The following is a 27245-nucleotide window of genomic DNA, read 5'->3' as shown; positions in this document are numbered from 1 at the left end:
ACTTCTGAAAACGTACTGGACACATAGATCTGTGCAAGAGGGGTCCCCTCTAGGCTCTGTTTTCCCCTTCATAAAAAAAAACTTCAGAAGCTGCTAAAAAACAGAACCACTACAGAACCATCAGGTGGAACAATGGGACTAGGACTGTGAAGACAGGACAATCAATAGAATCAGGGCTAGAAGATCAGGATCTGTTAGAACAAAAGGACTAAGAGGATAAAGGCCAAGAGGACAGAGCTTCTGGGGACCCAGATCACAAGGACTAAGAGTTTGTGTTTGTATAGAGAATATTTGTTCTGGGCACTGACCCTTACTGTGCCTCCTGTATATATTCTATGATATGTGCCAATTGATGAGTGCACTATGGATAAACTTTGCATATTGATTAATGTGATTTTAGGACACCTACCTACCTAAATGTATCATTTTGATATCTTTTATATTGTCAGCTATGTACAATACTATTACCTTTTCATTTTATCCGTCTTGAGAAAGGCCCAGGTGGGAAGGGACGAAACACATGTTGGCTGTTAGCTTCACAAGAGATCTGGTTCACTGTTCGAACCTGCGCCTTTGTCTAATTATACATTAAAACTGCACTTTCCAGTCACTATTTGGATTTATGAATTTTGCATATGGAATACGATCAAAAAGATAAACAAAAGTTGATTTTGACATCTAAATCTCAGATGCATATGCTCTAGTGGGAAAGGGGCATCTCCTACATTGAGGTCAATCGAGAATATGAATACTTCACCCAATAATAAAGGGTTTGTGACTCTTGAGATAACCCCTTTTTTTCTTTTCAAAACACATATTGTTTTATTCATTACCAAAATGTTTTATTCATTGCCCTAAAAAAAAAAATGAATGGTGCGTTACCAATCATTTCCGGATCTGCAATTTAAAAAAAAAGGGCACTAACGTCATGCAGACGCATATGATGCCTTTTTTTATGTTCAGTATGCGTTACAGCATGAACTAAAAACATTGGCAGAGTCAATAGGTTGCAAAGAAGAGTTCTAATGATTTTGCCAGTGCTTGAACTCCAGCTGCTGCAGGCTCTGCAGATCGAGCAGACTTCCCTCACTTGTATCTCTCTTTTCAACAGCTGGGTCGCAGCCGGTTCACTATCAGTTGCAGGTGGGTCCTATTTATACTCGGACAGTTGTCTTGGCTATACAGAAACACACGGGATAATCTCAATTACTTTGATTGTGTGCCTTCAGGGGCCCTGGTTCGCCATCAGCAATAACTATTTTTTGGGTGATTGTGAACGGTATTGGCAAAAAAAAAGTATTGGCAAAGCCTGGAGACGATTGGCTTTGCCATTGCTTGTTTTTCTAAATTCTGCTCTGCCAGGTTGTGTATATGTCACACAGCAGTTGAGGATTTAGGTGGTGATTTGATTTTGGTGGAACTGATGTATTTTTTTATGGAAGAAGGCATTCTATGACATAGCTTAGAGACTCCATGAATGTGGGTATTGAAGCACCTCGTGGCACCCATAATGTTTTGCAGATTTAGTTTGAACACATTAGGATGTGTGAGGACATGATCAAGTACCCCTTCAGCAGTAACATTACAGAGGTAAATAACTGGTTTCCCACTCTTTCTGAATTTAATGTCTCGCCATGAAGCGACCCCACCTCTCTAAAACCTTCAAGTGAGTTTATTTGTTTTTACACAAACTCTACTGAGGCAGGCTCCTTAGCTGTCTGTATATCCCATTTTGACAACTATCCCTCATTTAAAACGTTAATTTCTGGAATGTTAAACTTAATGCACCATTATTTTCCAAGTGGAATCAATCAGATCTTATCCAATCTGCTCATCTCATTGGATGATCCATCCCACAAATACATTGAAGCCTTACCTTCATTGTCCAGTCTCATATTACATTTGTTTAATTATTTTGGCAATGCTGTGGAATAGATTTGAAAAGCGTAGTATGCATCATAAAAAAGTATTGACATTTATCTTTGATGCTTTTCCTGTCTTATGCATGGATGTGGTCCTGAAATGGTCTTCTCCTCGAGAGAGAATTATTCTAATATATATTATTGACAGATAATACATTAAATGTAAACCTGAGTGAATTAAACCTTTTTGTTTACTTTCAGTGAGAAATCCTTACACAGGGCACAAGTACCTCTGTGGTGCTTTACAATCTGGAATTGTTTTGCTACAGTGGTATGAACCGATGCAAAAATTCATGTTAATAAAGGTATGTTTTTATTTTCTTTGATACAGCCTCTTATATTTCTTACTTTGATGTATCGCAAGACAGTTATTACAATTGTTTTATCATTAATGTTGAAACTGTTGTTTTCTTGGCATAGTATGCCACACATTTTTATTTTCATGCATTGACCTTTTTGCTATTAATGCATTCAAGAATGTTTTATGCTTCCCAAAGTGTAGTCATTGTAAATGTCCCATATATTGACCTTTTTGCTAGTAATGCGTTCAAGGCGATTTTAGGATTCCCAAAGCGCAGTCATTGTAAATATACCCGTATTAATAATATATCCATAATTTGAGTGCATTAGATTTCATGATCAGTGTTTTATTTTAAGGAATGTCACAAACTTACTGTATTCCAAAGAGAAGTGAGAAGATTGTCCTAATATCTTAGACCCTTGTTTTGATGGCTGCATGCTACTCTACTTAAATTGGGGCTCCAATATATTCCACAATTGGTAATATCAAGTATCCAGTATAGTGTGTCATGAGCTTTAGTCACATCCATTCCAGTTTTTCTGTGCACTACAGACCGGGAATCCTGAGCTATCAAGAAATTCTTGCCTTATTTTTTATGATTTTGAGATTCTTTATTTCTGTTTGTTTCCAAGTCTTTGGACTTAAAACCCTACACCAAATGTTATTGACAGATGTTGGTAACTAATTCGTATTCTGTGTGTCGTTAGTGATTGAAATGAATAATAATGTAACAGTGTGTGAGCTATACTCCTTGAATCATCCTACAGAATCCAGGGTGAACGAGTAACCCCTATTCAGGTTTTCTGCTAGAGAGGCTCATTCAAAATCCAGGTCTAGACCTTTTTATTGTTGGTTTCCTCATCAAATATCCCAAAAAAGACAGATGAAACACAAGTGCTCCACCTCTTGTCATGAGTACAAAGAGAAAAGAAGAAAGATTATTCAGACGCCTCCTCGAAATCTATTCCAGTATTTAGAGGTTACGTCTGAAGGATCTGGTGTCATCACATAACCAGGTTTAGTGTTTCTAACAAGTTATCCAGTATTAGGGGTGTCTATCATAGATTCACATGCCTGAATCGTTCCCCTTCGTTGAGATGGGAGTCCCCAGTACATAAAAATAGTAATGTCCTATTAGACATATAGAGAAATAGGCTCAAGGGACCTTAGTAACATATCCTTGTCGTTTTGTAGAAAAGTGTAGTGTAGTTCCTATATTCCCAATAGGCTCTGCGCATTGGAATAATAAACCCTGTAGATTAGACGTAGGACTGAGGTCAACTAGGTCTCTACCGAGTCTATTAAACTTAATTGTGAGTGCCAGCTAGCTCAGAGGTCACTAGAAACTTTCTCGAGTAAACAAGAAGGGATTAGTTTCTGACAACCGTATAACATGACCACTTTGTTACCCCAGAATGAAACGTATCTCTAGAGTCGCGGAAACAATAGATAGTTATTTCACTCAGTCATTCGTGCATGCTTCGTTTCACCAGAGTTGCGGAGAAAAGGAAAAGACTGGCGTTTTCAATAAAAGTATTTATTGAACAGTCCTATCTCGCACGCATAAGAAATGTACTGCTACAATCGTAATACTGGTTATAAAGTACAGGGCGTATAATACGAACAGTATTATAAAGTAGTACTGTAAAAGCATGATATGTTTTCTAAGCCATAAGTTGCTTAAAACGTATAAAATACATACAATGATAAAAGATGGATAAAAGTACTCAACTGTTGCTTCTAAAATACGCCTGCCCCGATGTACCTAACCTAAGTCTAGTACGAGGGAGGGAGGGAGTAAGTAAGGAGTAGCTTAAGTTTAGCAATTCTCTGCCAAGAGTCTGATAAGGAATTCTCTAAGAGTTTAATCAGCTCCGTACCATTGGTTTAGAATGAAGGAGGTCTTGTATCTCTCTCTCGGAACTCGATTTCCCAGCAACCCGCAAGGGTAAACCGGAAACACTGGAGCTGGATTTCTCGGCTGGAGAAAAGACTGCGTCTCTCAGTGCGTCAGCTGGAGGGTCGGCTTCCTTCGGCACTTGCTGCTGCAGGGCATCGGGCAAGTAGTAAGTCGATCCGCTCCAAACCACCGTGTGTTTGTCTGGGCAAATCTGGGCATATTTATACTATGAAGGTGCCGAGATTGACGTGTGATTGGACTTAATAACGTCATATAGTAACTCAATCTCTATAAAACTCCTTGATTTCCTAGATAAATTAGCATACAGGCAAGGGGAAATCCCCAGCTGCTGAAGGCGGGTTTCTCTAAGAAATCGTTGTAGATTCTTGGAACTTAGGGGAAGTAGCCATGCCGTATTTGGGCTGCATAGGCTCAGACTAAATATGGAGATGATTTCTATGCCTATATAAGGATCGAATAAACTATACCTATATAAGGGCATGAATCAGGAAAATTACACTAGGGTCCTAGATTGATTTACAACACCCACTCCACAATCTTAAGTTCAATTAAACTAAACCCATAAGCACTGACCATGTCTATAAGGCTAGTGTTTACATTCCCACCAAAATACAATTTTTGCATTTCAAAAGGTCTGTACACATGAAAAATGAGAGATAAAATGAATATGAAGGATCATAGGTCTCAACGAATATGAACCATAGTGTGAGAGCATACATTCAAGGAAAAAAAAAAGTTAAATGAAATTGTATCCATGAAATGTCTCTTAATGGTACAGAAAGGAAAAGTTCGAGAGCATTCCATAACATATAATATAAACGGTTTTGTTTCAAAACAAGGCCAAATATGATCTGTCTTAGGAGTTTCAACAGAAATCCAGTTCTCTAAGAATAGCTCTACTTTAGGCAGATTACCTAGTGCCAACGAGTTCTATTTTGAAAAAGTTCAAATTGGTAGAGCAGTTGTTTTTGAAAAAGGAAAGCCGAATTTCAGAGTTCAGGGAACGCTGTGTAATTTAGTCAAGTCATTTTCGATTTCAGGAGAAAACATCAGTTCGTCTAGGCTGGCAAAGAAACCTTCTACAGTAGTCGGTGAAAGTGGAACCACTTCGCTTAGTAGGTCGAAAGTGCAGAAGTGTGGATCATTGCCATCAGCGTTGGATGCATTAGCAATGTCCGAAAAAGATGGTACCTGTGTGCCTGTAGTTACCCGTACCTCACCCTCAGTTAGACTTGCCGGTGAGACCTCAGTAAATGCCGTCATCAGGATTGGCAGCCGTTGGGGACAACACGATGCATGAGTCCTTACTGGACCTAGCAAAGCGTCAACATCCGCAGGCAGGACTGATGGAAGTGTAAGACAAATGTCCAACACACATTCTTGTCCGCAAAGCAGGCATCGTAGAACAGGTAAGATGCAATCTTGCCAGATTGGTTATAGCCAAACATGGCTATTCCATGCCTAGTTTCCTTTCCTATGGAGAGTTCTGTTGACACAGCGCCGAGACACCCTCGGGTATTTGCGCGCTCTAAAAATTGCCCCAAATAAATAAATAAATAAATTGGTCTGAACGATAGAAACCAAGTTGTGTTCAGATCTCTTAGACGAGCCAAGCCAAGAATCTGTGATATTTTCTCACGATACCTTATGGCAAGGAGGCATTGTTCCATGTTGTTCTGGGTATCGCTGGTTCCTGGACTTGCCATATCGGAGCAGAAGAAATAAAAATAGTATCCCTGCTACGAGTCCCAAGATGAGAGGCAGGCCGCCGAACACATAGTGTACGAAGTTTGGGAATATGCTGAGGACTGCTTCAAACGGTGCTAACAGTCCTGAAAAAATTGTCTTAAATACATGTGCAATGCCACTGGTATCAGACATGTTTAAGATTTGACTTAACATTTCTATGAAATGTACTGGGCAGTTTGTGATAATAATGTATGTATCTCAGCGGCTGTCCTGGCAACCTGCAGATCATACGTTTCTCTGGACTAGGTCAGTGGCACATTTGTTTGTAAAAGAATAGCTTTCATTCTGCTTAAAGTATCAATTCGAATAGAAGAGATATTCAGTAAAGGCCATAAAGCCGTCCCTCTGTCTGTCTTGCTTTTTGGATACAATACTTGCATACAACAAGTAACCTTGGATGACACACTAACTAGATAACTTTTTCCTGGCAACATGCCACAGCAGCTGTGATCATTGAGCAGAACGTAGCTGCCATTGGATAGTTGTCTGAAAACGGGTTCTAATTTTGTGGAAGGAGCACCGTGCAGGTGGCATGAAAGGTTATTTGCAGAACCGTCACAGGCTCCCTGCAAATTAATACCCTGATACAAACGTATTCCACTAAGTGAGGTCTTAGTTAGTTCCACTAAGGAATACCTTCTTCCCCCACTCCAACAAGTGTGTGTGTATGGTAAATTCCAAGATGACTTTATGTATTCTTTACCCAACTTTTCATACATGCCTGCTGGTATATGCTGTAGACAATACCGAAATTGGAATAACGTCACTGGTATCGTAATGGTACCATGTACTATCCATTCTATGACCGGTTTCTCAGAAACTGTTAATGGTAATCTTTCCAGTTTTTCAATACTAAGCACCGTATAGTCTGCTTCTTTTTGTGCCAACGAGATTTGTTTATCTGTAAGGTAAAACACAGAAAACAATGACGTGATATTGATAAAACGCCATGGCACGTAGCCTGAACGGAGATTTTGCAAAGTCCAGCGTAGCAGCATGATAGAACGTAGTTGTGACTGGCCATGTTGTAACGTTAGCAAGTCCTGCTCTATTATGTCAATTGCAGATGACACGATGCTGTCCAAAGAATAAATTCTGGAGTACAGAGTCGTTAACCCATTGTCCACTACAGAGAGTGTTTTCTCTAAATTAATACGATCAATTTCTCGTATTCTTTCTGAAGTTTCTATTTGCGTCACTTTGCAAGCTTCGTTGTAAGCAGCGTATATACCGGTGTATATGAAACGTTTCTGCCGTGGTTTGCCAAGAGTTTGAGGTACCCTTACGTCTGTACAATAATCAAGGCACAACCTAGTATGAGGAATGCTCTTCTCCTGTACTCTTTGCTTGTATTCATTATTTCAGACAGATGGAGGTCCTCTTTGGCTCTGACTGTGATGGTTTTAAAATTGTTTAGCATGTTCCCACTAAGAAGATGATGAGAAAGTAGATAATTTGCTCCCTCTTTATTACGCTGATGCTGGCTTATACCTAGACTTAAAAATGCCAGTGACTTGAACATTTCATGAGAGACAGAATTTAATTCACCTTCAGGGTCCCCAACAGAAGAATGCCTCTTTCGCTGAAGTGGTACACAGAGGTGCTAGATTTGAAGCTGCCTACAGTGAAGACAAAGGCCAACCTTCTGACTGAAATCATGCAGCCCAGGCTTCTTATTAGGAGCCATTGTTGCCTTTAAATGCAGCCAAAAATGAAGCCCTTCTGGCAGCCAGGTCCAGACCTTGCTAGACCTGCCAATGAATCGCCCAATTTATGGACTGTACAGACCTACCCCTTGGGATTCAGCTTCCCTAATGCAGCAACCTACCTCTAAGTGACTTTTACTTTAGTCCTCAATGAGCAAAGTCAACCCATATTCTTTTCCCACTGCTCCACTGGCGAGAGATTTAAAGAGTCTTATCGGCTATCCTAGTGCTCCAATCATCGAAAGACGTATATCTCTTAAATCCCTAAACCTACATCCTCTGGGACATCGAAAGTGAGATTTTGCCGCCTTACTTCAAGGAAATTCCCTTGCACAAGCAGTACAGTAATGTAGAAAAGTGTATTTTGAGGTCCAGTCTAGATTCCACCAATTGTTATGACCAACTGATTTGTCATGTCATGATTGTTCGCATGTCACCAGGTGTTCTAGGGGTGTCTAAGCCTGACTTACAGATGTCCTTTTCATGGGGCTTTATTGCAGGCTGCAGTCACCCTCCTAATCACCCCATCCGCTGCCGTCAAGGCACTTCAGTTTCCCATTCATCAGCTGATTGGGGCAAGTAGGAGGACACACTGCTCCACTGGTACTCTGTTTTTTATAAGACCTATGGTTTCTTCAGATTGTTACAAAAAGGTTATCCTTTCCTTTTTGTGCATCATGTTTTTCCAGTTTGTGCACAGTCTTTTGCGATTGCTTCTATTGTGTCCTAAAGAGGTGAAGAATTTGCTTGCCAACGGAGTGATTGAAATCGTACCCAAAGAGGAGAGTGGTTTGGGTTGCTATTCCAAGCATTTAATAGTCCCCAGGACAAGAGTCTAAGACGTATTTTGGACCTCTATGTCTTGTGCAAGATGTTCAAGAAGGAGCTATTCAAAGTGATGCCTAACTCCGGTTTTGCTGGCCTTGTATCCTGAAGACTGAATGGTGTCCCTAGAACTGCAGGAGGCATACTTTAATGTGGTGATACTACAGCCCCAAAGAAAGTATATCTACTTTGTAGTGGGCTTGGATCACTTTTATTCTTAGTCTTTCCCTTCATCCTGACTTCTGCCACCTCGTTCTTTCTAACAGTTATGTTGGTAGTGGTGGCCAGTCTTTGCCAGTCAGAGTCTATGTATTTCTGTACTTCAAAAACTGGCTGTAGAATGAGGGCTTTCACTTTGGCTCATCTTGGATCACATTTAGACAATGCTACCATTACTGTCAACTCCAGGTTTTTGCATCAAAGTCCCATATTCAACCTTTTCAGATGCTTTTCTTGATCAGGTTCTGATCTCAATGTTTCTGGTGAAGACGTACTGCCCAGGGTTGACCATTTTGAGACTCTCATCTTGGGTGTTGGAGGCCACTCTGACGTGTCAGCCTCTTCTTTCTTCCTCATACAGATGTCGTTGGTGAAGAATCCACTTTAGGTTTGGGTGGTTACCTGAACGACTTGGATATCAGCACTCTGATCTTCCATGGAACATCACTATCACATCAGCCTTTTGCAGCTGTTCATCACCCACCTGGTCCTCAAATCCTTTCTCCCTTTTATCAAGGGCAGGTTATTCAAGATGTTGACAGGTGAAATGACCACCATATTATACTGTAGCAAGCACTGCGGAGAGGGGTGCCTTCTGGCTAGACTCTGAGATTGTGGCAGTGGCTGGACCGTCAAGTGCTCCCTGGCAGTGCCTCAGCACATAGATTCCCTCAAACACTGCGCAGTCATCGTTTTCCAAATCACAGATGGTGTTTGCACCCATAGAGGCACACAGTATCTTCACCCGTAGTGGATCATTTCACTATCTCCAAAAACACTCAGTGCTCTGTCTTTTGGATCGGAGAGTTCCCTCATCCAGGTTCTCTAGGGGCAGTGTTTGTCTCCAGTGGTATTCTTGCCTTCTTTATGCATTTCTGCCTCCTGCGTGTCCTGTACAAAATCAGGCAGGACAATTGCAGCTGATTCAGGTGAATCCCTCACCCTTCTTGATTAGGCCAGGAGAGTCTAGTACTCAGAACACATGGCAGTCAGCATCTTCTCTTGTCTTCAGCTGACTATTCAGGACTATGCTATACAAACAACAGGGCAGACCCATACCTCCGCAATATACACTTCCATTTGTGAAGAGTGCGCAGAACCAGCAGAGAGGTTTAGATATACCTACGGAGGTTGTGAATCAATTTCGGCTGCTCATCGCACTTCTGTGAAATTGATTTACTCATGAACTTGGCCTGGTTTATAAAATGCTGCAAGGAGAGTTTGATTGACACATACAGGCTAAGGTGTCTGAAGTCCCTTTGTTAATGTTGCCTTTGGCCAGGTATGGCTTGTGGTGGGCACTGTTGAAGGTTACTTGTCACACCTTCCAACTTTTCTTCATTTCATTGATCAGTCCACTTTGTTCAAATCACCTGTCGTGATGCAATTCTTAAGTGCTTTGACGCGTTTCAACATGCCCCCTTAATGCTGCAGTGGGACTACAGTTTAGTCTTTCTTGATGGGTGCTGCTTTCAAGCCTATTTTTGGAGACTTCTCACTCTGAAGACTGTTTTTCTCGCTGCAGTCAATTCTGCATGTATCATAAACGAGAAAAAAAGAGCTACATGGATTTTCAGTCCAGCCTTCAAACACTACCTTCTTCCCAGACAAACTGGCACATAAGAGGCTTGCAGCCGATTTTCCAAAATGGTGTCAGATATCCTCGTGGGCATTGCCACAACAGACTTACCCACTAATCACTTAAGAGTCTGGGTCAGACAATCTACAAAAGCAGTAAACCAGAGGAATAATTTAATGTTAACAATTACTACAAAATAATTTTTTGGGGTGAAACTACCTTCCCACACACTACTACCAAGGATAGACCCGTGGCTATTTAAAGACAAAGAATTCAGGGAAGATACCATGGCGGGAGAAGACCTCTTTTTTTGCCGCGAACTTCGGCTCTGGATTTTAAAATGACATTGTGGGAGGCTTTCAAGATGGTGATCCGTAGGAGGATTCAAGCAAGGGCAGGGGCCGAGAGAAAAGAGAAAACTCTTAAGGGCCAAACTCTGGAAGATTAAATAACGTTACTGGAATCCCAGGTAGTACAGGAAGGACGGATCTCGACAGGTGGGCAGCACTGCCTGTGGCTCAGTCAAAAAGAATTGGGAGATCTTTTGGCCACAACACAGATTATACGATGTTGGGGACAAAGCAAATAAACTGTTGCCATGGTTAGACAAGCGAGGGGCGGAGGGTAGATGAATACCGGAGGGTAGATGAATACCAGGCTTGGTAAATCAAAAGGTACAGAACCTGGTCACGGGGATGAAAGTAGCAAAATGATTTGCAACGCATTACGAGAAGATAGATGCCTCCTCCTCCACGAAAATGGATTGTAGTGACTTTTTGCAGGATATTAAGCTCCCGCCACTATCAGAGGAGGAGGACAGGAATATGTTGGAGGAGGATGTTACAGCTTAAGACATTAAAGCAGCCACGCTATCGCTACAGTCGGGGAAGACAGCCGGGCTGAACGGACTTCCGGTCGAGATTTATAAATGCCTAATAGAGAGCTTGAGGGACCATCTGGTAACTATACTAGAGGAGGCCAAAACAGAAGGTATACTTCCTGCAGATCAGCGGACGGCAGTAATTGTCGTAATTCCGAAGGAGGGTAAACCACCTACGGAGTGTGATTCATACAGACACCTCCCTCTACTCAACTTCGAAGTTAAAGTTCTATCAAAACTCTTGGCCATGCGGCTGGGCAAGGTGATTACCTCACTAGTGCACCCAGACCAATCCGGGTTTATGCCTCAAAGAGGAACCAGACTCAATTTGTGTAGACTGTTTGGGGTGCTACATCTTACAGAGACTGCATCGGATGACCAGAATGCGCTCCTCTCCCTGGACGCCAAAAAGACTACTTTACGCTACACATTGGCCGTGCAACACACCACACCACAGTGGGGTTAGTTTGGCGGGCAGCAACACAATTTTTAGGATGGGAAAAGATGACTGGAATGACCCCACTCTGGGTGGGTGCTGGGCTGAAATCAGTGAGCAAATAGAAGGGTTTTGCAAAATGGGAGCTCCTGGGCATAGAACCCCTTGGGGATGTATGGAGGGACATTCACTATCTTTCAGACTGAGTATGACATGAATAAAGGGGAGTGACTAAGATACCTCCAGCTAGGTCACGCCATATGTACCCACATCAGGGAGGGGGAAGCACTGGCAGAAACTGCGCCACTAGAGGACAGAATACTGACCGAGCCACTGACTGAAAAGGCCATCTCCCTGATATACAAAACAATTATCTATAATGCTCCTGAGAACTTTTCTTCGCTGAGGGCTGCCTGGGAGGATGACATGGGTCAGCTTGACGACGAAGAATGGACAGATGTGTTACATGGCCCCAGGGAGGTGGCGAACAGGGCAAGATTTAGATTAATACAGTTAAGTGCTGCACTGAATCTACTACCCCAGAACGACGCTACACCATATGAAGAAATGAGATGATGCAAAATGTCAGCGTGGTTGTAGAATGGAGGGTACCTTCTAAGATCTTTTCGGGGATTGCCCAAAATTGCAAGTATTCTGGAAGAAAGTTGAAGAGGTCCTAGCAGCGGTTATAGGAGTGGAGGTTCACCTATTGCTGAAATGGGCGCTAAGTATGATAGCCGGAGAGGAAGACTGGCCTAGATACACAAGACAATGGGTGACACTAGTGCTGGGGGTACCTAAGCGGAATGTAGCGAGGAAATGGGGAGCGATAGATCTGCCAACAATAAAAGAATGGAAAACCGACCTAGACTCGTGTAGACAGGCAGAATAGACAATATACAAAAGCAGGCGGTGTCCGAAGGAGCGGGAAAAGATATGGGGGGCTGGCAGATCTACAGAGGCCTATAAGCAGGGTGGGAGAGAAACAGAATAGGTAGAGATTGTGTTGCAAACAGCAGTAAATGTATCTGTGTTCATTTGCTGGCAATGTGATATATTGTGATACGATGTAACTATCTCCTGATGAATATATTGACTGAGTTGTTGTTAATAAAAAGAATTTTGGCCTTGGAACATTGTACTACGAAACTATATTTGTGTTTTATTTTAAAATAAACCACACATCTAACAATTTCTCTGTCAGATGTGCATGCGACCTTACTAAGGAGAGAGTAGCATTTCTATGAATATCTACCCCAAAACATTTCAAAGCACTACATCCACAGCACAATACAGTTTGGAATGCCAGACAAGTAGGTTCAATATGGAAAAATACAGAACTATATTCATGGCTTTCCTAAACTATCAGGTTCGAGGCATGTGGGCTGCTAAATTCATATCTTAGCATTAGATCGCCGCCTAGTGTTGGGCTCGGATGATTGCACATTGTTGTCCTGGAAGAGTCTTCGAAGTATCCTGAGATAGGTGGCTCCTCCCCTGGACTACAGTGCGCATGGGCATCGGCTCCATCCCCAGATTGTTTTTTTCCGCCATTGGGTTCGGATGTGGTCTCGACGTCTTACTGTCGGAACCAAGTAAATCTATCTTTTACCGGCCAAAAGGCCTCGATTTTCTTGCGTCGGTATTGTCTGCGCTCGGTCTCGAGTCTTCCGTCTCTTGGAGCCGGAATAAGCGGAGTTTTCTTCGCTTTCTAAACTTTGAGGCCTTCTCATCGCGACACGACTGCAAGCCTTTACGGACATGGAGCGGAGCCCGTTTAAATACTGCCCGCTCTGTGGGTCCAAGTACCCACACATCGATCTACACCCCGTGTGTAACAAGTGCCTTTCACCGGACCACGACGACGGCAAGTGCAAGGCCTGTGCACAGTTCCGCTCCAAGAAAACTCTCAAGCTTCGGCGCGCGGTGCGCTTGGAAGCTAAGCAAGCGGCCCCAGATCCGGAGAACATCTTCTGCGACCAGGAAGAAGAGGTCCAGGGTCACCATCTACAAATCTCCCCATCACAGACGGAGGTCGAGGCGGATCCGGGAGACGACGACGGAGTCGCGGGTCAGGTCCTCGAATACGTCGAAGAGGTAGGAGACGACGATGAAATTTATGGGGCCGCGGCGGATAGCTCAGCGGACGAGCTCTGCCCCGAAGGTTACGAGGATACCGACCGGGACACGGGATCGCCTGTCGGCCTTACCCAGGACCCGTTGCCGCAAGCCACAGCCCCGCCTTCGGGCCCGGCTACGGACTCACTTGCTGGGCACGCAGTTTCGAAACCGAAACTGAAACCATCGGGGTCGTCAACACCTAAAATGGCCGACCCGAAATCGAAACTGAAACCAAAGGACTCGAGTGTCCCTAAGATGGCTGCCGTGCCTGTGAAGAAGTCGGTGCCCGTCACCCCGTCGGCTCCGTCGACCTCCGGTCCGCAGAAGCCGAGGAAGTCTGTCGATTCCGATGCTCCCAAATCGAAACCGACGCCCGAAGAAGGGGCCCCCAAGAAAGATGGTCGGCACGGATCAGCGGCTACGGCGCCGTCCAAGCCCGCCAAGGTCGGCTCCAAAGAGGCTACGCACAAGAAGTCTGCGCCCCGGCCTCAAGATTCGGAGGTGCCGAAGACGGTTTCCGCGCCCGAAACGCACAAGGCCCGAGAGGACGTCGGATCCGAGGGACAGCTCAAAGCATCCTTGTCGGCGACGAAACCCACTGGCAGTGTACCGTCCCCCATTGCGGAGTCACTGCAGAGAATCAGGGAGAAAGCCTTTGCTCCATCGGCTCCGATGCCATTACCGCAGCCGCAAAAGGACGCTCCGGCTAAGCCTTCTGGGAAACTCCTCTTTCTCTTGCCACCTAAGGAGGCGCCGAAAGCGTTTTCGACGAAATCGGCTCCGAAACAGGGTTCCTCGCTGCCTGACCCTCTTCCACGTCGTGTACTCGAATCGGAAGACGATTCAGAGCATTTCATCGATGCTGCCACCGGCAAGCTGACACTCTATAAACGGAAGATCACTTCTGAGCCGGTGGACCCCTACGTCATCCCAATGAAAAAGAAGAGGGTGCCCCTTGACGCCTCAGGCCTCACGGAACCGATTCAGCCTCCTCCAAGACGGAGCCCTACTCCCTCCCCAGAACACTCTGTGGGTGAGGAATATGATGAGGATGAGCAGTACAATTTCCCTATCGATGAACCTGATGTACAACCAGATTCATACGACGACACTGGTGACCAGAACACCCAAGGTGTGGGCCAAGACCCGCAGACCTTTAATGCACGTGCATCCCCGACTGAGGACTCAGCAGGATTTCATGCACTAATTGAAAGGGCGGCGGCCAATCATGATGTGGACATGCATGCCGACCCGGTTGAGGAAGACTTCCTTTTTGACACCTTTGCCATATCTGAAAGGACAGTAAAGACACTTCCTATGCTGAAAGGTGTTCTCAAACATGCTGGGGACATTTTTAAGGAGCCTACGAGGGCGAGAGTGGTCAACCCTCGCATTGAAAAGAAGTACAGGCCTGCACCTGCGGACCCCGTCTACATCCGGGGACAATTGCCACTGGACTCTCTTGTGGTTGCCAATGCCAGGAAACGTGCCAACTCCCAGACAACGGGTGAAGCTCCTCCCCCGGATAAGGAGTCCAAAGTGCTTGAGGCAGGAGGCAAAAGAGTGGCTGCACAGGCGGCAAACTTTTGGCGCATCGCAAATACACAGGCGCTCCTGGCGCGTTATGATAGGGCGCACTACGACACCCTAGAACAGGTTATACAACACCTGCCCCCACAGTTCCAAGAAGGCACCAAAATGCTTATTGAGGAGGGTAAGCTAATATCAAACGCAGCCATCAAGTGTGCACTTGACGCTGCGGACACAGCTGCTAGAGCTATCAACACTAGCGTTATGCTGAGAAGACAAGCCTGGCTCCGCATCTCAGGGTTTAAGCAGGATATTCAAACAACAATTCTGAATCAGCCAGTCAATCCTGATAGTCTGTTTGGTCCGGATGTTGACACCACCCTAGAGAAAATAAAGAAGGACACGGAGACTGCTAAGTCTATGGGGGCCCTGCAGTCCCAACAGTTTCGTGGCAGCAATTTTCGTCGCTCAGGTGCACGTGGAGTCACCAGAGGACAGATGGGTCAACAATCCCAGTTCTCCAAAGGTGGGGCGCAATCCTCGTTCACTAAACAGAACAAGGGAGGTTATAGGAATAACAGCAACAGAGGTCGCGGCAGAGGAAACAACAGCTCCCGCACCTCTACTCCAAGCAAACAGTGACTTTCTGTCACTGCCCCCCGACCACATAACACCTGTCGGGGGGAGACTGCAGCAGTTCCTGCCCGTCTGGAGAAACATCACCACAGACAGGTGGGTGCGACAACTAGTCCAGTATGGTTATTGCCTAGAGCTGAAATCCACTCCACCCAACATCCCACCGAGGCAAAGGCCTATGTCCGCAGAGCACTTGCACTTATTGCAGCAGGAAGTGGTGGCGATGCTGCAAAAAGGCGCAATCGAGCTCGTGCCGGTGGGGGAGGAAGGCACAGGGGTATATTCCCTGTACTTCCTTATTCCAAAGAAGGACGGTTCTCTCAGGCCCATTCTCGATCTACGTCCCCTCAACCTGTACATACTGTCAGAGCATTTCCATATGCTTACACTACAGCAGATTCTTCCCTTGCTAAACCAGGGAGACTTCTTAGCGACCTTAGATCTCAAGGATGCTTATTTCCACATTCCACTACACCCGTCACACAGGAAATACCTCAGGTTCACTATTCAAGGCAGGCACTACCAGTTCAAAGTCCTACCCTTCGGAGTCACTACGGCCCCGAGGGTGTTCACCAAGTGTCTAGCGACAGTGGCGGCGCACCTCAGGAGGCAGAATATCCATGTCTACCCCTACCTAGACGACTGGCTCGTACAAGCCAAGTCAGAACAACAGTGCGCCGCAGACATGTCGACTACAATTCACCTTCTTCACGATCTGGGTTTCTCCCTAAATTACCCAAAATCGCATCTTCAGCCGGCACATGTCCGGCAGTTCCTGGGTGCTACAATCAACACCCTGACAGCCATGGCTCAGCCAAACCAAGTCAGAATCGACAGCATTCAGTCACTGATCCAACGATTCCGACCAAGACACTCCCTGCCAGCGAGAGTGTTCATGCAGTTGATAGGCATGATGGCCTCCTGCATCTTCATAGTCCCTCACGCACGGTTACATATGCGCCCGCTCCAGGAGTGCTTAGCGAATCAGTGGACACAGGCTCGTGGGCAATTGACAGACCTAGTGTTGGTTACCAGTCGGGCATACGACTCTCTGCATTGGTGGACTCCACACAACCTTTGCAAGGGCCGACTGTTCCACGAGCCCGTGCCGCAGATTGTCCTGACGACGGACGCATCTCTCCAGGGATGGGGAGCTCATGTGCTCAATTACACAGTGCAGGGACTATGGACGACGCAGCAACAGAAGATGCACATCAACTATCTGGAACTGATGGCAATCTTCATGGCGCTCAAGTCCTTCATTGTACATCTGAGCAACAAGGTCGTGCTAGTCCGGACGGACAACATGACCGCGATGTACTACATTCAAAAACAGGGGGGCACCCACTCGCCACAGCTGTCTCATCTGGCTCAGAGCATGTGGAAGTGGGCCATTCAGAGGAACATTTTCCTCATGGCAGAACACCTCCCGGGCAAGGACAATCAGATGGCGGATCTGCTCAGCAGATACAGCCATCAGATGCACGAGTGGGAGATACACCCTTCTGTTCTCCACCCGTACTTCCAGCAGTGGGGTCATCCGGAGATCGACCTGTTCGCAACAAAGGAGAACGCAAAATGCCGACTCTTTGCCGCCAGGTTCCCTCACCCACAGTCGCAGGGGAATGCGATATGGATGAACTGGTCAGGCAAATTTGCATACGCTTTTCCGCCAGCCCCTCTAATACCGCTGGTTGCAAGAAAGCTAAGGCAGCACTCCATGACTCTCATCCTGGTTGCTCCAACGTGGGCACGACAGGCTTGGTACACCACGTTCCTCGAACTCTCAGTGGTGCCGCATCAAAGACTGCGCCTCACGCCCAGTCTTTTGACGCAGAACCATGGAGACATTCAGCATCCAGATCCACAACAGCTCAACCTGGCGATCTGGCTCCTGAAGTCCTAGAGTTTGGATACCTTAACCTACCTCCAGAATGCATGAGTATCATCAAGGAGGCGAGGAAACCAACTACTAGAGCATGCTATGCTGCTAAGTGGAAGCGTTTTGTCATCTACTGTACGTCCAATGACATCAACCCACTAGATGCATCTATACCCAACATCATCTGCTATCTGTTACATCTCTACAAGTGCAATCTGGCGTACACTTCCATTAGGATACATCTCTCAGCCATAGCGGCTTATCTTCAGAACAGGCAGCACCTCTCTGTCTTCAGAGTGCCCGCCATTAAAGCCTTCCTTGAAGGTCTGAAGAGAGTCATTCCCCCAAGAACACCACCAGCTCCGGTGTGGAACCTCAACGTCGTTCTCACCAGACTGATGGGGCCACCATTTGAGCCACTGCACTCGTGTGAGCTCCAATTCCTTACGTGGAAAGTGGCCTTTCTAATAGCTATTACGTCTCTGAGGCGTGTCAGTGAGCTGCAAGCGCTCACCATACAAGAGCCGTTCATTCAAATTCACCCAAATAGGGTAGTGCTACGCACTAACCCTAAATTCCTTCCTAAGGTGGTGTCACAGTTTCATCTTAACCAAACTATTGACTTGCCAGCATTCTTTCAAAACCCGCAAACGGTGGCGGAAAGAATGCTCCATACCTTAGATGTACGGAGGGCGTTGATGTACTACATACACAGAACACAACCCTTTAGAAAGACAAAACAACTCTTTGTTGCCTTCGCACCACAACACAAAGGCAACCCAATTTCCAAAGCAGGGATAGCCAGGTGGATTGTTAAGTGCATCCAGATATGTTATCAAAAAGCCAAGCGCACTTTAACAATACCCCCCAGAGCGCACTCCACACGCAAACTGGGGGCATCCATGGCTTTCCTAGGGAACATTCCTTTAGAGGATATTTGCAGAGCAGCCACGTGGGTCACACCACATACCTTCACAAAACACTACTGTGTTGATGTGCACTCCAAGCAGCAAGCAGCTGTAGGACAGGCTGTTCTCAAGACACTTTTTCAGGTTTCTGCAGCTGGCACGGGCAACCGCCGCTGATGGAGGGACTGCTATGTATTCTATGCTAAGATATGAATTTAGCAGCCCACATGCCTCGAACTGAATATGCTACTTACCAGTATGCATCTGTTCTTGGCATGTAGGGCTGCTAACATTCATATCGCCCGCCCTCCTCCCCGGTGCCTGTCGCAGCTGCAGATATACTATTGTATTTATTCATTAGCATGGACATCCTTTACACTTTCACTCCATCTTCTGCCACAATGGCGAAAAACAATCTGGGGATGGAGCCGATGCCCATGCGCACTGTAGTCCAGGGGAGGAGCCACCTATCTCAGGATACTTCGAAGACTCTTCCAGGACAACAATGTGCAATCATCCGAGCCCAACACTAGGCGGCGATCTAATGCTAAGATATGAATGTTAGCAGCCCTACATGCCAAGAACAGATGCATACTGGTAAGTAGCATATTCATTACACCTAAGCGCAGTTTATCCTGAACAACTAGTATATGCAGAGATGTTAATATGGCTGCAAATAATCTCACCACTCAAGTGAAAATAAAAGGCTACAATTAAGCTTACATCCTAGATGCCCCTTTGTTTATTTCTCACACAAAGTGTGTGTGCATTTGAGTACTGAATAAATGGTAGCTCCAAATTAGATTATGCAAACTGTCAGTGTCCTGATGCGATCAGTAAAGGGCACAGAAAAGACCAGTGAATAGGCTGATGTCAGCACGTGGCTCCTTCCCTTCCAGTATATAGGAGTTTTTGCAAGAGTTTTCCGATTCAGTCTGGCACCTAGGGAGGTTCACAAAGTGAGGATTTTGCGGTTCAACAGAGTGTCTACCAGAAAGCGCATTTGTGAAGTAATCATACGCCGTACTCCATATCACAGAATTAATTTACCATCAAACATCTTTAATACGTAATTCCCTTGTTCACCCCACAATTCTCACCTCTCATTAAGCTTTCATCCCAGCACACCATCTTGCTTCACTATTCCTTTCACTCGATGGCTTCCTTCCATTCCCAGTCTTTCTCACTTCCTTTATCAAAGCATCCTCCAATGAAGCCTCTTTATCCTCCTGTTAGACATCCCAAACACTGTCTTCCTTCTCCTACTTCACCCCCACTAAGGGTGGATAGGCCCACATCTGAATTTCCACCCCCTCACTCCCCAAACCTACCACCAACACCCCTGCAACCTGTTATCTCCTCCCTAGCTCCTGCCCCCCCCCCCCCTCCTAAACCGACCCATCCTAAGTCCCGGCCTGTACTTCCCCCTCCACGAATTTTCCTGGGGTGAGACTAGGCTGTGCATTCTGCACTCCCCCCAACGCCCCCACCCCTACCCCCCTGACCCTCCATAGCAAATGTAAGTTACTTATTCTTTGTTTTGGTACATTCCCCACCTGGAGGTGTGAACTATTCAAAGTGGGGTAAATGTGCTGCAGCACAAGCTACAAGAATGTTGGATATTTAGGTGTTAACATTTCATCCACAGAAAAATGTGTTGTAGGTTGTTGCCTTCAGCTTATAAATGCTTCACTTTTTATTTAAAAAATGTTTTTTAATGTTTTTCAGCACTTTGATTTTCCTCTTCCGAGCCCTTTAAAAGTATTTGAAATGCTGGTAATACCAGAGCAAGATTATCCAATGGTTTGTGTTTCAATAAGTAAAGGGCTTGAGTCCGATCAAGTTGTTCAGTTTGAAACCATCAACTTAAACTCTGCTTCCTCATGGTTTACAGAAATAGGCTCAGGTACGTTTGAATTATTTTGTTCTTTTTGTGTACTCTTTTCATGAATGTTCTAGATTCCGAGTTTTTGGATGATTCTTCAATGTGTAGAATGCTCATATTAACATCTTAACACCCAAGTCAACCTTTTATCTTCAATACAAGTCTTTTGATTTGCAGTCTTTCTCCCATCCCAAGCTAGTACTTACCAAAGCATTCCTGGGCAGTTGTCGTTGAGTCTCTTATTTTTGTAGCATATGGTGGGTACTATAAAAACCAAATAGACTAAAGGTTTGGCTAAGAAATGGACTAGCTTCCAGTGTTACAGCTATGTAGTCCTGCATGAAATCCTAACGTACAGTACTTTTAATACTCATCCAGCAGCAGGAATCTGCTTCATAAATTCCAGAAGGAAAATGGTTTTGAGAAATGAAAAGGGAGCTTATGATATATTACTATTTATTTGTTGCGTGTGTGATGATGGTTGTAAATAGCCATTTACATGTCATGTCACTTGATGCTCAAACCTAAAATTTAGACTGGTTCGAATCCATAATATAATAGTATTTAGAGTTCGGTCGCTGGTTCCCCATAATTATAGGCTTGTGATTCGCCCCTCAAATACTCTGGTCTCTAGTGTGTACCTCTGGTTTGTCTGCTTGTTGTATCTACATTTTTAAAAAGGTTTCTCTCACTCTTTTTTTGCTTATTTACTGGAACAAGAACTATCAAATGTTTTTGATATAGATCTTGCAAATTTTAAAGCTGGCTGTTTACTAACTGGCCACAGGGGCCAGTGCAAATAATAAATTAATGAGTAATTAATCATTTTATCGCCCCACTTGCCTCCTATGAATAATTGTCTTTAGAGCCTTCTTTCAAAACCGTAAATATGGTGCTTTAAGTGCGATGCATACTTGAGTTTTTAAGATGAATTTACATATTAATATCTTGTAATGGCGGTAGCCACGAAAGTATGCATTCATTATTATTTAAAATGAGGATACAAAATTTATATTTTAGTCTAGGAAATTCGAATGCAAAGGGGTGCATCCTAAGCAAAAAAGACTGCTATTAAATTTGTTTTTTTTATACAATTAAAGCACTGCAGGAAATACATGAAAAAACAGCTTACCAAAAGCCTGCGAGCTTGAGTAACAAACCGAGAAACGATTGCAAACTAGGGGAGGATTATGAATGTTAAAAAGAAGAGTTGGACATAAGTTTTATTTAAGGACCAGGCTTACAAAAGCTTATATATCAACTGTTTCAGATAAATACTTGGCAAGCACTCCCTTCCCACCCACCCTTAAACATGGGTACAATTGTTTTTAGGATACAAAGCGGGTGTGCCTGTGGGTATGTGCATTACTTTGGGTAGAAGGATTTGTATGTTGTACCAAAGACCAAGGTATGAAACTTACACACACATGCGCAAAACATATATGTAAAGGTACTTTTATGTGAGTTTTTTCAATTTTACTTTCATTAAAACCAAACATGTAGCTACAAAGTATCAAACATGAAACTACAATCACTCCAGATAGCAACCCAGACTACCCTTACACAGCTTATAGTAGGAATCCCAACAGGCCAATCAAATGAGTGTACAAGATGGTGATAGCCATGGTTTGGTTGCATCAAGTGAACAGCACCCCAGAGTGTATCAAAAGAGAAGTCCCTTCTAAGACCAACAGACTGACTCCTCCGCACCCACGGTTGAAGCTTCTGGCGAGAGGTTCCGCTGTGTATCTCTGCCACGGTCTGAGCGACCATGACACTATCTCTCCCGAAGGCCATTAACAATCCACCTCAAGCCTGCACGGCAAGCTACATTGCTCCTAGTCTTACTGCATTTCGGCAAGCACTGCTTTTTATTCTCTCTTCAAGCAGGTATTGCAGCACCCAGGCCTCGATTCTATCACATAAACTGCCTCAGAATTAAGAATTAAGCCGTTTGGTGTGCAAGCCGATCTATGTGACCAAACTGAAGGATGAAGCTTTACATTTAACCTTAGGTTTGAAATACATTTTAATTAACCTTTTGACATTGTGTTCAAACTCAGTAAAGCATCATAAGTAGACTGGTCCATTATATGTGTAAACATCAAGATAGCCCCTAATAACACCCTGCCTCGAGGCTCCCATCCACAGGCTATTTGACCTACCTTCCCCATCCCCAGGGCCCCCACATTAAATATTCACACCATTTCAGTTGTGAGGTAGGCCTCTTAGAATTCATGGTCAGCCATTACAGGGTCCAGCCGGTGTCTGGCGCTGACGGACTCCAGTGTTATCAGGAGTGTAGCGTCAGGGGGGCGTTTTGGGTATTACGGCCCTTAATAAATGTATTTTCAGGTAAATAGTTGGGTGGAGATGCTCTCAATCGGATTTGGTTAGGTGTCTGTTGATTTTTACAATCACACATACACTCTACCCATCTCTGTTTGAAAATCACCCCTACCAAACCATATTGCTCTCCCTTTCCATGGACCTCTAAGCCCCTCTCACGCGTCCTGCCGGTCTTATAATGTATTTCAATATTATATGGCAGTGTGATTTTTGGAAAATCTGAATACCTCCCCCAACCACCCGCAATCTTACTGACCAAGCTGCACCCCTGAGTGTAATTGTCCTCAAGCTTAGGGGAACTGTAACCTCACTGATGTAGTTTAAGAGGCCTTCCCATTGCCTAGTGAAAGTTTATTCCTGCCCTCGCACTAGCTCCCACAACTTCTTCATGCTAAGGTTCCACCACAGACGCCCATCCATTAATGTTCAGATGGTAGGGTTGGCTGGCCCCACAGGCTTAGAATGATTATATTTAACATTCAGCTGAACGCTTCATGCCCACTAAAGGGCAGGTTGCCTAAAATGCATTAAAATGTTGATGTGGATAATATTTTTTCAACATAATTTGAGTGTTTTTGCATTTTGTAAACGGTAAAGTGGTACAGTGACATCGCTTCCCAGTCTTCGCCCCCAGCCAATTTAACATTATGTCTTCCAGTGGTACAAACAATAGGAGGATGGGGAGGGAGCCCCACTAGTCCTTACAGAGATGAACTATTAATAATGCCGACCATATCGTACAAAGCAAGAATGGTTCTGTTTCCTGGGGCACATGGGCATTATCTACTCTCCTAAGCATAGTTCATAACCAACACTGTTTTAGACCGGTGAAAAACCATGAAAACAAATGGAACACACCAAACCCAATTGGAGTCTTGCGGAAGGGCTGCTCAATTAGCCAGCGATCATCACACCTTAGAGGGGTAAATGGCTGTGGGGTTAGCGGTGGGCAAGAGTGGGATAATAAGTTTCAGTACTCTAGAGGGTGTGTAGGCATTTTGTCGGACCCAATGGGGGAGCCAATATCAATCTTGGTGTTTCTCCCCACTTTCTGAGGGGGAGGACGTGGGGGGGGGGGGGGGGGGGGGGGGGTCTTACCCATCTTATCTGTTAGATGGAAATCGTGTACTATGGTGTGTCAGGCTTGAATATGCTCTGGTGCTCTATGGCCATGCCACACCTCCCTTTGGAGAGCTGTCTCTTCACATTCTGCCCATTTTATTACCTCAGTATGCCAGCGTAGTAGATTAGGACCCCGGGGGTCTTTCCAGGAGATTGCTATTTTGCAACAAGCCTGTATAAAGGCTAGATCAAGGAATTGTGACTTATTGACTCTCATTTTGGGTCTGGGGAAAAGGCCCAATAGTGTAGTTTCTGATAGATACATCTGCCTTGTGGATTCCTCACCTTGTGAATATCCCCCTGCGTCAGCAGCTTCCGGAAATTCTTTTTGTAGCTTCGCACCGACGTCACAGAGGCACGGCATCGCGCGCGACTACTCTGACGTCACTGACCCCATATCACGCCCACGCCAGCGTGATGACATCAGTTCCCTTTTTTCCGCATCGTCGACGCTAACGGTTTTCATGGGATCGTCCGTAGCTTTTACAGTAACTTTGTTACTTTGTGTTGTTGGTGTTTCATTGTCTTCTCTTTCGACATGTCTTCGAAGAAGACCGGATTTAAAGCCTGTGGAGAATGCGGCAAGACCATGTCCATTACGGATCCGCATGAATGCTGTTTATGGTGTCTTAGCTCCGACCACGATGTCGAAGACTGCCGGTCTTGTAAGAAGATGACTCCTAAGGCCCTCCGGGAGAGAGAAGCTAAGCTTATTGTTGCAAAGCTTAAAGAAAGTAAGGAGAAGAAGAAATCGAGGTCGCAGACTCGACGCTCGAGGTCAAGATCTCACTCGAGGTCACGTTCGGACTCGTCCTCGGCCCATGCTTCGAGATCTTAAAAAAAAAAGCATAAGAGGAGGTCTCATGGATCCCGACATCGCTCGAGGAAAGATTCGGGTTCTAAGCCGAAGTCGCAGGTGAAGCTGGTTGAGAAAGAGGTGGTGTCTTCAGCTTCGGAAGATCAGGACGCCGGGGGTGAGGCGTCGCATGCGAATTCGCCAGGTTCGCCGAAACAGACAGCGAATCCATCTCCGGTTCCATCCCATTCTCCGGATCGGGAGGATGAAGGTGAGAGGGAGATGGTTGGAGAGGGAGAGGCTCTGTTGCCCGAAGGTCTGTCGACTCCGGTGCACCAGCCTGAAGAGGAAGTCGACGTCATATCGACTCCACCCCCTCAAGAACAGCCTGGCGGTTCGTACCCAACCTTTCCGGCTCCAGGTCAAGATCCGACGCATTTTCTAAATGCGATGTATGGTATTTATTCCAGGGCTATGTACCCCTCTGGGGCTCCTGTTGATCCCACGGGTCCGATGGCGTTTGGTCTTGGTGTTCCCTAAACCTATGCTCCTGCGCCCTTTATGCTGGCTCCGGCGCCGCATTGGCATTTTCCGACGCTGGCGAGGCCTTCGACTCCGAAGCCATCGACGCCTAAGTCGTCGACGCCGAATCCTTCGACGCCGATTCCATCATCCCTGATGGCGAACCCTGAGCGACGTCGTGGGATTCTTCCTCGTCCGGCACCGGCTTCGACGGAGCTGTCAGTGGATCCAGCGGCTTCGAATGTGAAGCGCAGGTCGATATGTGAAGCCCAGAGACTGATGGAGGAAGAGAGATATCGTGAGGAGTATTTGGAGGAGGGTGAGCTGCAGGATCCCGAGGACCCTTTTGAGGATCTACTGTCCCCTGAGTGGGATTTGGTTTCAGTACCGGATGAACCCTCTAAAGATGCGGCTCCTTACCATATTGTAATTCAGAAGGCTGAAAGTTTATTGAACATTGCTTTACCTACTGCCGAGTTCAAGTCAAATCTTCTCACAGAGATCCTTCACTCTCCATCATCAGTGTCTGAACCATTGCTGCCCTTTAATGATGCCCTTAAAGATCCAATTTTAGAAGTTTGGAAGAAACCTTTGTCAACCCCTGCTGTGTCTAGAGCTGTTGCCAGGAGGTACAGAGCTGCTCCTGATGACCCAGAATTTTTATCCACTCACCCTCTGCCTGAGAGTTTGGTGGTGCAGGCGGCCTGTTCCAAACGATCAACGGGAGCTCTTCCTCAGGTTCCAGCTGAAAAAGAGTCGAGAAAGCAGGATCAGGCTGCTAAAAAGGTTTTCTCCTCCGCCAGTATGGCACTGAAGTCCACAAATGCGACCTGCCTGATGGGAAGTTATATTCACGCCCTTATGGACACTGTAAAACAGTTGGTGCCCAAATTGCCGGAAGTGGATAGAAAGGACTTCCACGAAGTTATCTCTGATACTCAGGCTGCAGCGAGGCAGGTGATTCAGAGTGGATTGGACACGGCGGACTCTGTGGCAAGGGTCATGGGCTCTTCTGTAGCAACGAGGAGAGCTGCGTGGCTGAAGTCGAGTGAATTTTCGACAGATGTCCAGTCTGCATTGATGGATCTCCCGTTCGGGTCTAGTTTATTTGGCAAGAAGGCAGACGCTGCTTTAGAACGCTTTAAAGACACTAGAGCGACGGCTAAGTCATTGGGCCTTCAGACCAGGGGCACTTTTGGGAGACGTTTTAGAGGATTTAGCAGATCTTCTTTTTGATCCTACAAGACAACGCAGCAGCAGCCACAGCAGCAGCAAAAGACGCTGTACAGGTCTTATAGTGGCAAGCAAAGAGCCCGTTCTCGAGGCCGTCAAGCTTCCTCCTCTTCCTCCTCTTCCCCGTCCCAGCCCCCTACCAACGCAGCAAAGCAGCCCTAGATCCGCCATTCCGGATCATGTGGGTCCAGTGGGGGGTCGGCTTACCCATTTCCTACGAGATTCAGAATTGATTACATCGGATCTTTGGGTTCTCAATCTCGTGGGGAATGGGTATGTTCTTCCTTTTCGGGAGTTTCCCCCAAATTACCCTCCTTGCCAGGGTTTTTGTTCGGAGGACCACCTGCTTCTCCTGCAGGAAGAAGTTCTGGCACTGTTCAGAAAAGGTGTGATAGAGGTTGTTCCGGAGCAGGAGAGGGGTCAAGGATGCTACGCCCGGTATTTTCTGATCCCCAAGAAGGATGGCAGGCTTCGGCCAATCCTGGATCTCAGGATCTTGAACCTTTACCTGAAACAGGAAAAGTTCAAGATGCTCACTCTTGTACAGGTTCTTCAAGCGCTGCTGGAAGAGGACTGGATGGTGTTGATCGACTTGCAGGATGTGTATTTTCATATTCCCATCTTGAAGTCGCACAGAAAGTATCTCCGTTTTACGGTTGGATCGCAACACTACCAGTTTGCGGTCCTTCCGTTTGGTCTTACTACTGCGCCTCAAGCCTTCAC

The 27245-nt window shown here is 45.6% G+C and overlaps 1 protein-coding gene across 1 annotated transcript in view; it reads left to right on the top strand.

Moving 5' to 3' along the window:
- The window catches only part of MAP4K5 (mitogen-activated protein kinase kinase kinase kinase 5), a 686515-nt gene that overhangs the window by 536096 nt on the left and 123174 nt on the right, over positions 1–27245 (top strand). The window contains exons 26-27 of the mRNA XM_078659722.1: positions 2124–2227; positions 20344–20521. Of these exons, the coding sequence (XP_078515848.1) occupies positions 2124–2227; positions 20344–20521 (282 nt within the window). The remainder of the gene's footprint in view (positions 1–2123; positions 2228–20343; positions 20522–27245) is intronic.

This window comes from Lissotriton helveticus, chromosome 9 (assembly GCF_964261635.1).
Source record: "Lissotriton helveticus chromosome 9, aLisHel1.1, whole genome shotgun sequence".
NCBI classification, from domain to species: domain Eukaryota; kingdom Metazoa; phylum Chordata; class Amphibia; order Caudata; family Salamandridae; genus Lissotriton; species Lissotriton helveticus.
This window is presented reverse-complemented; position numbering and strand designations above follow the sequence as displayed.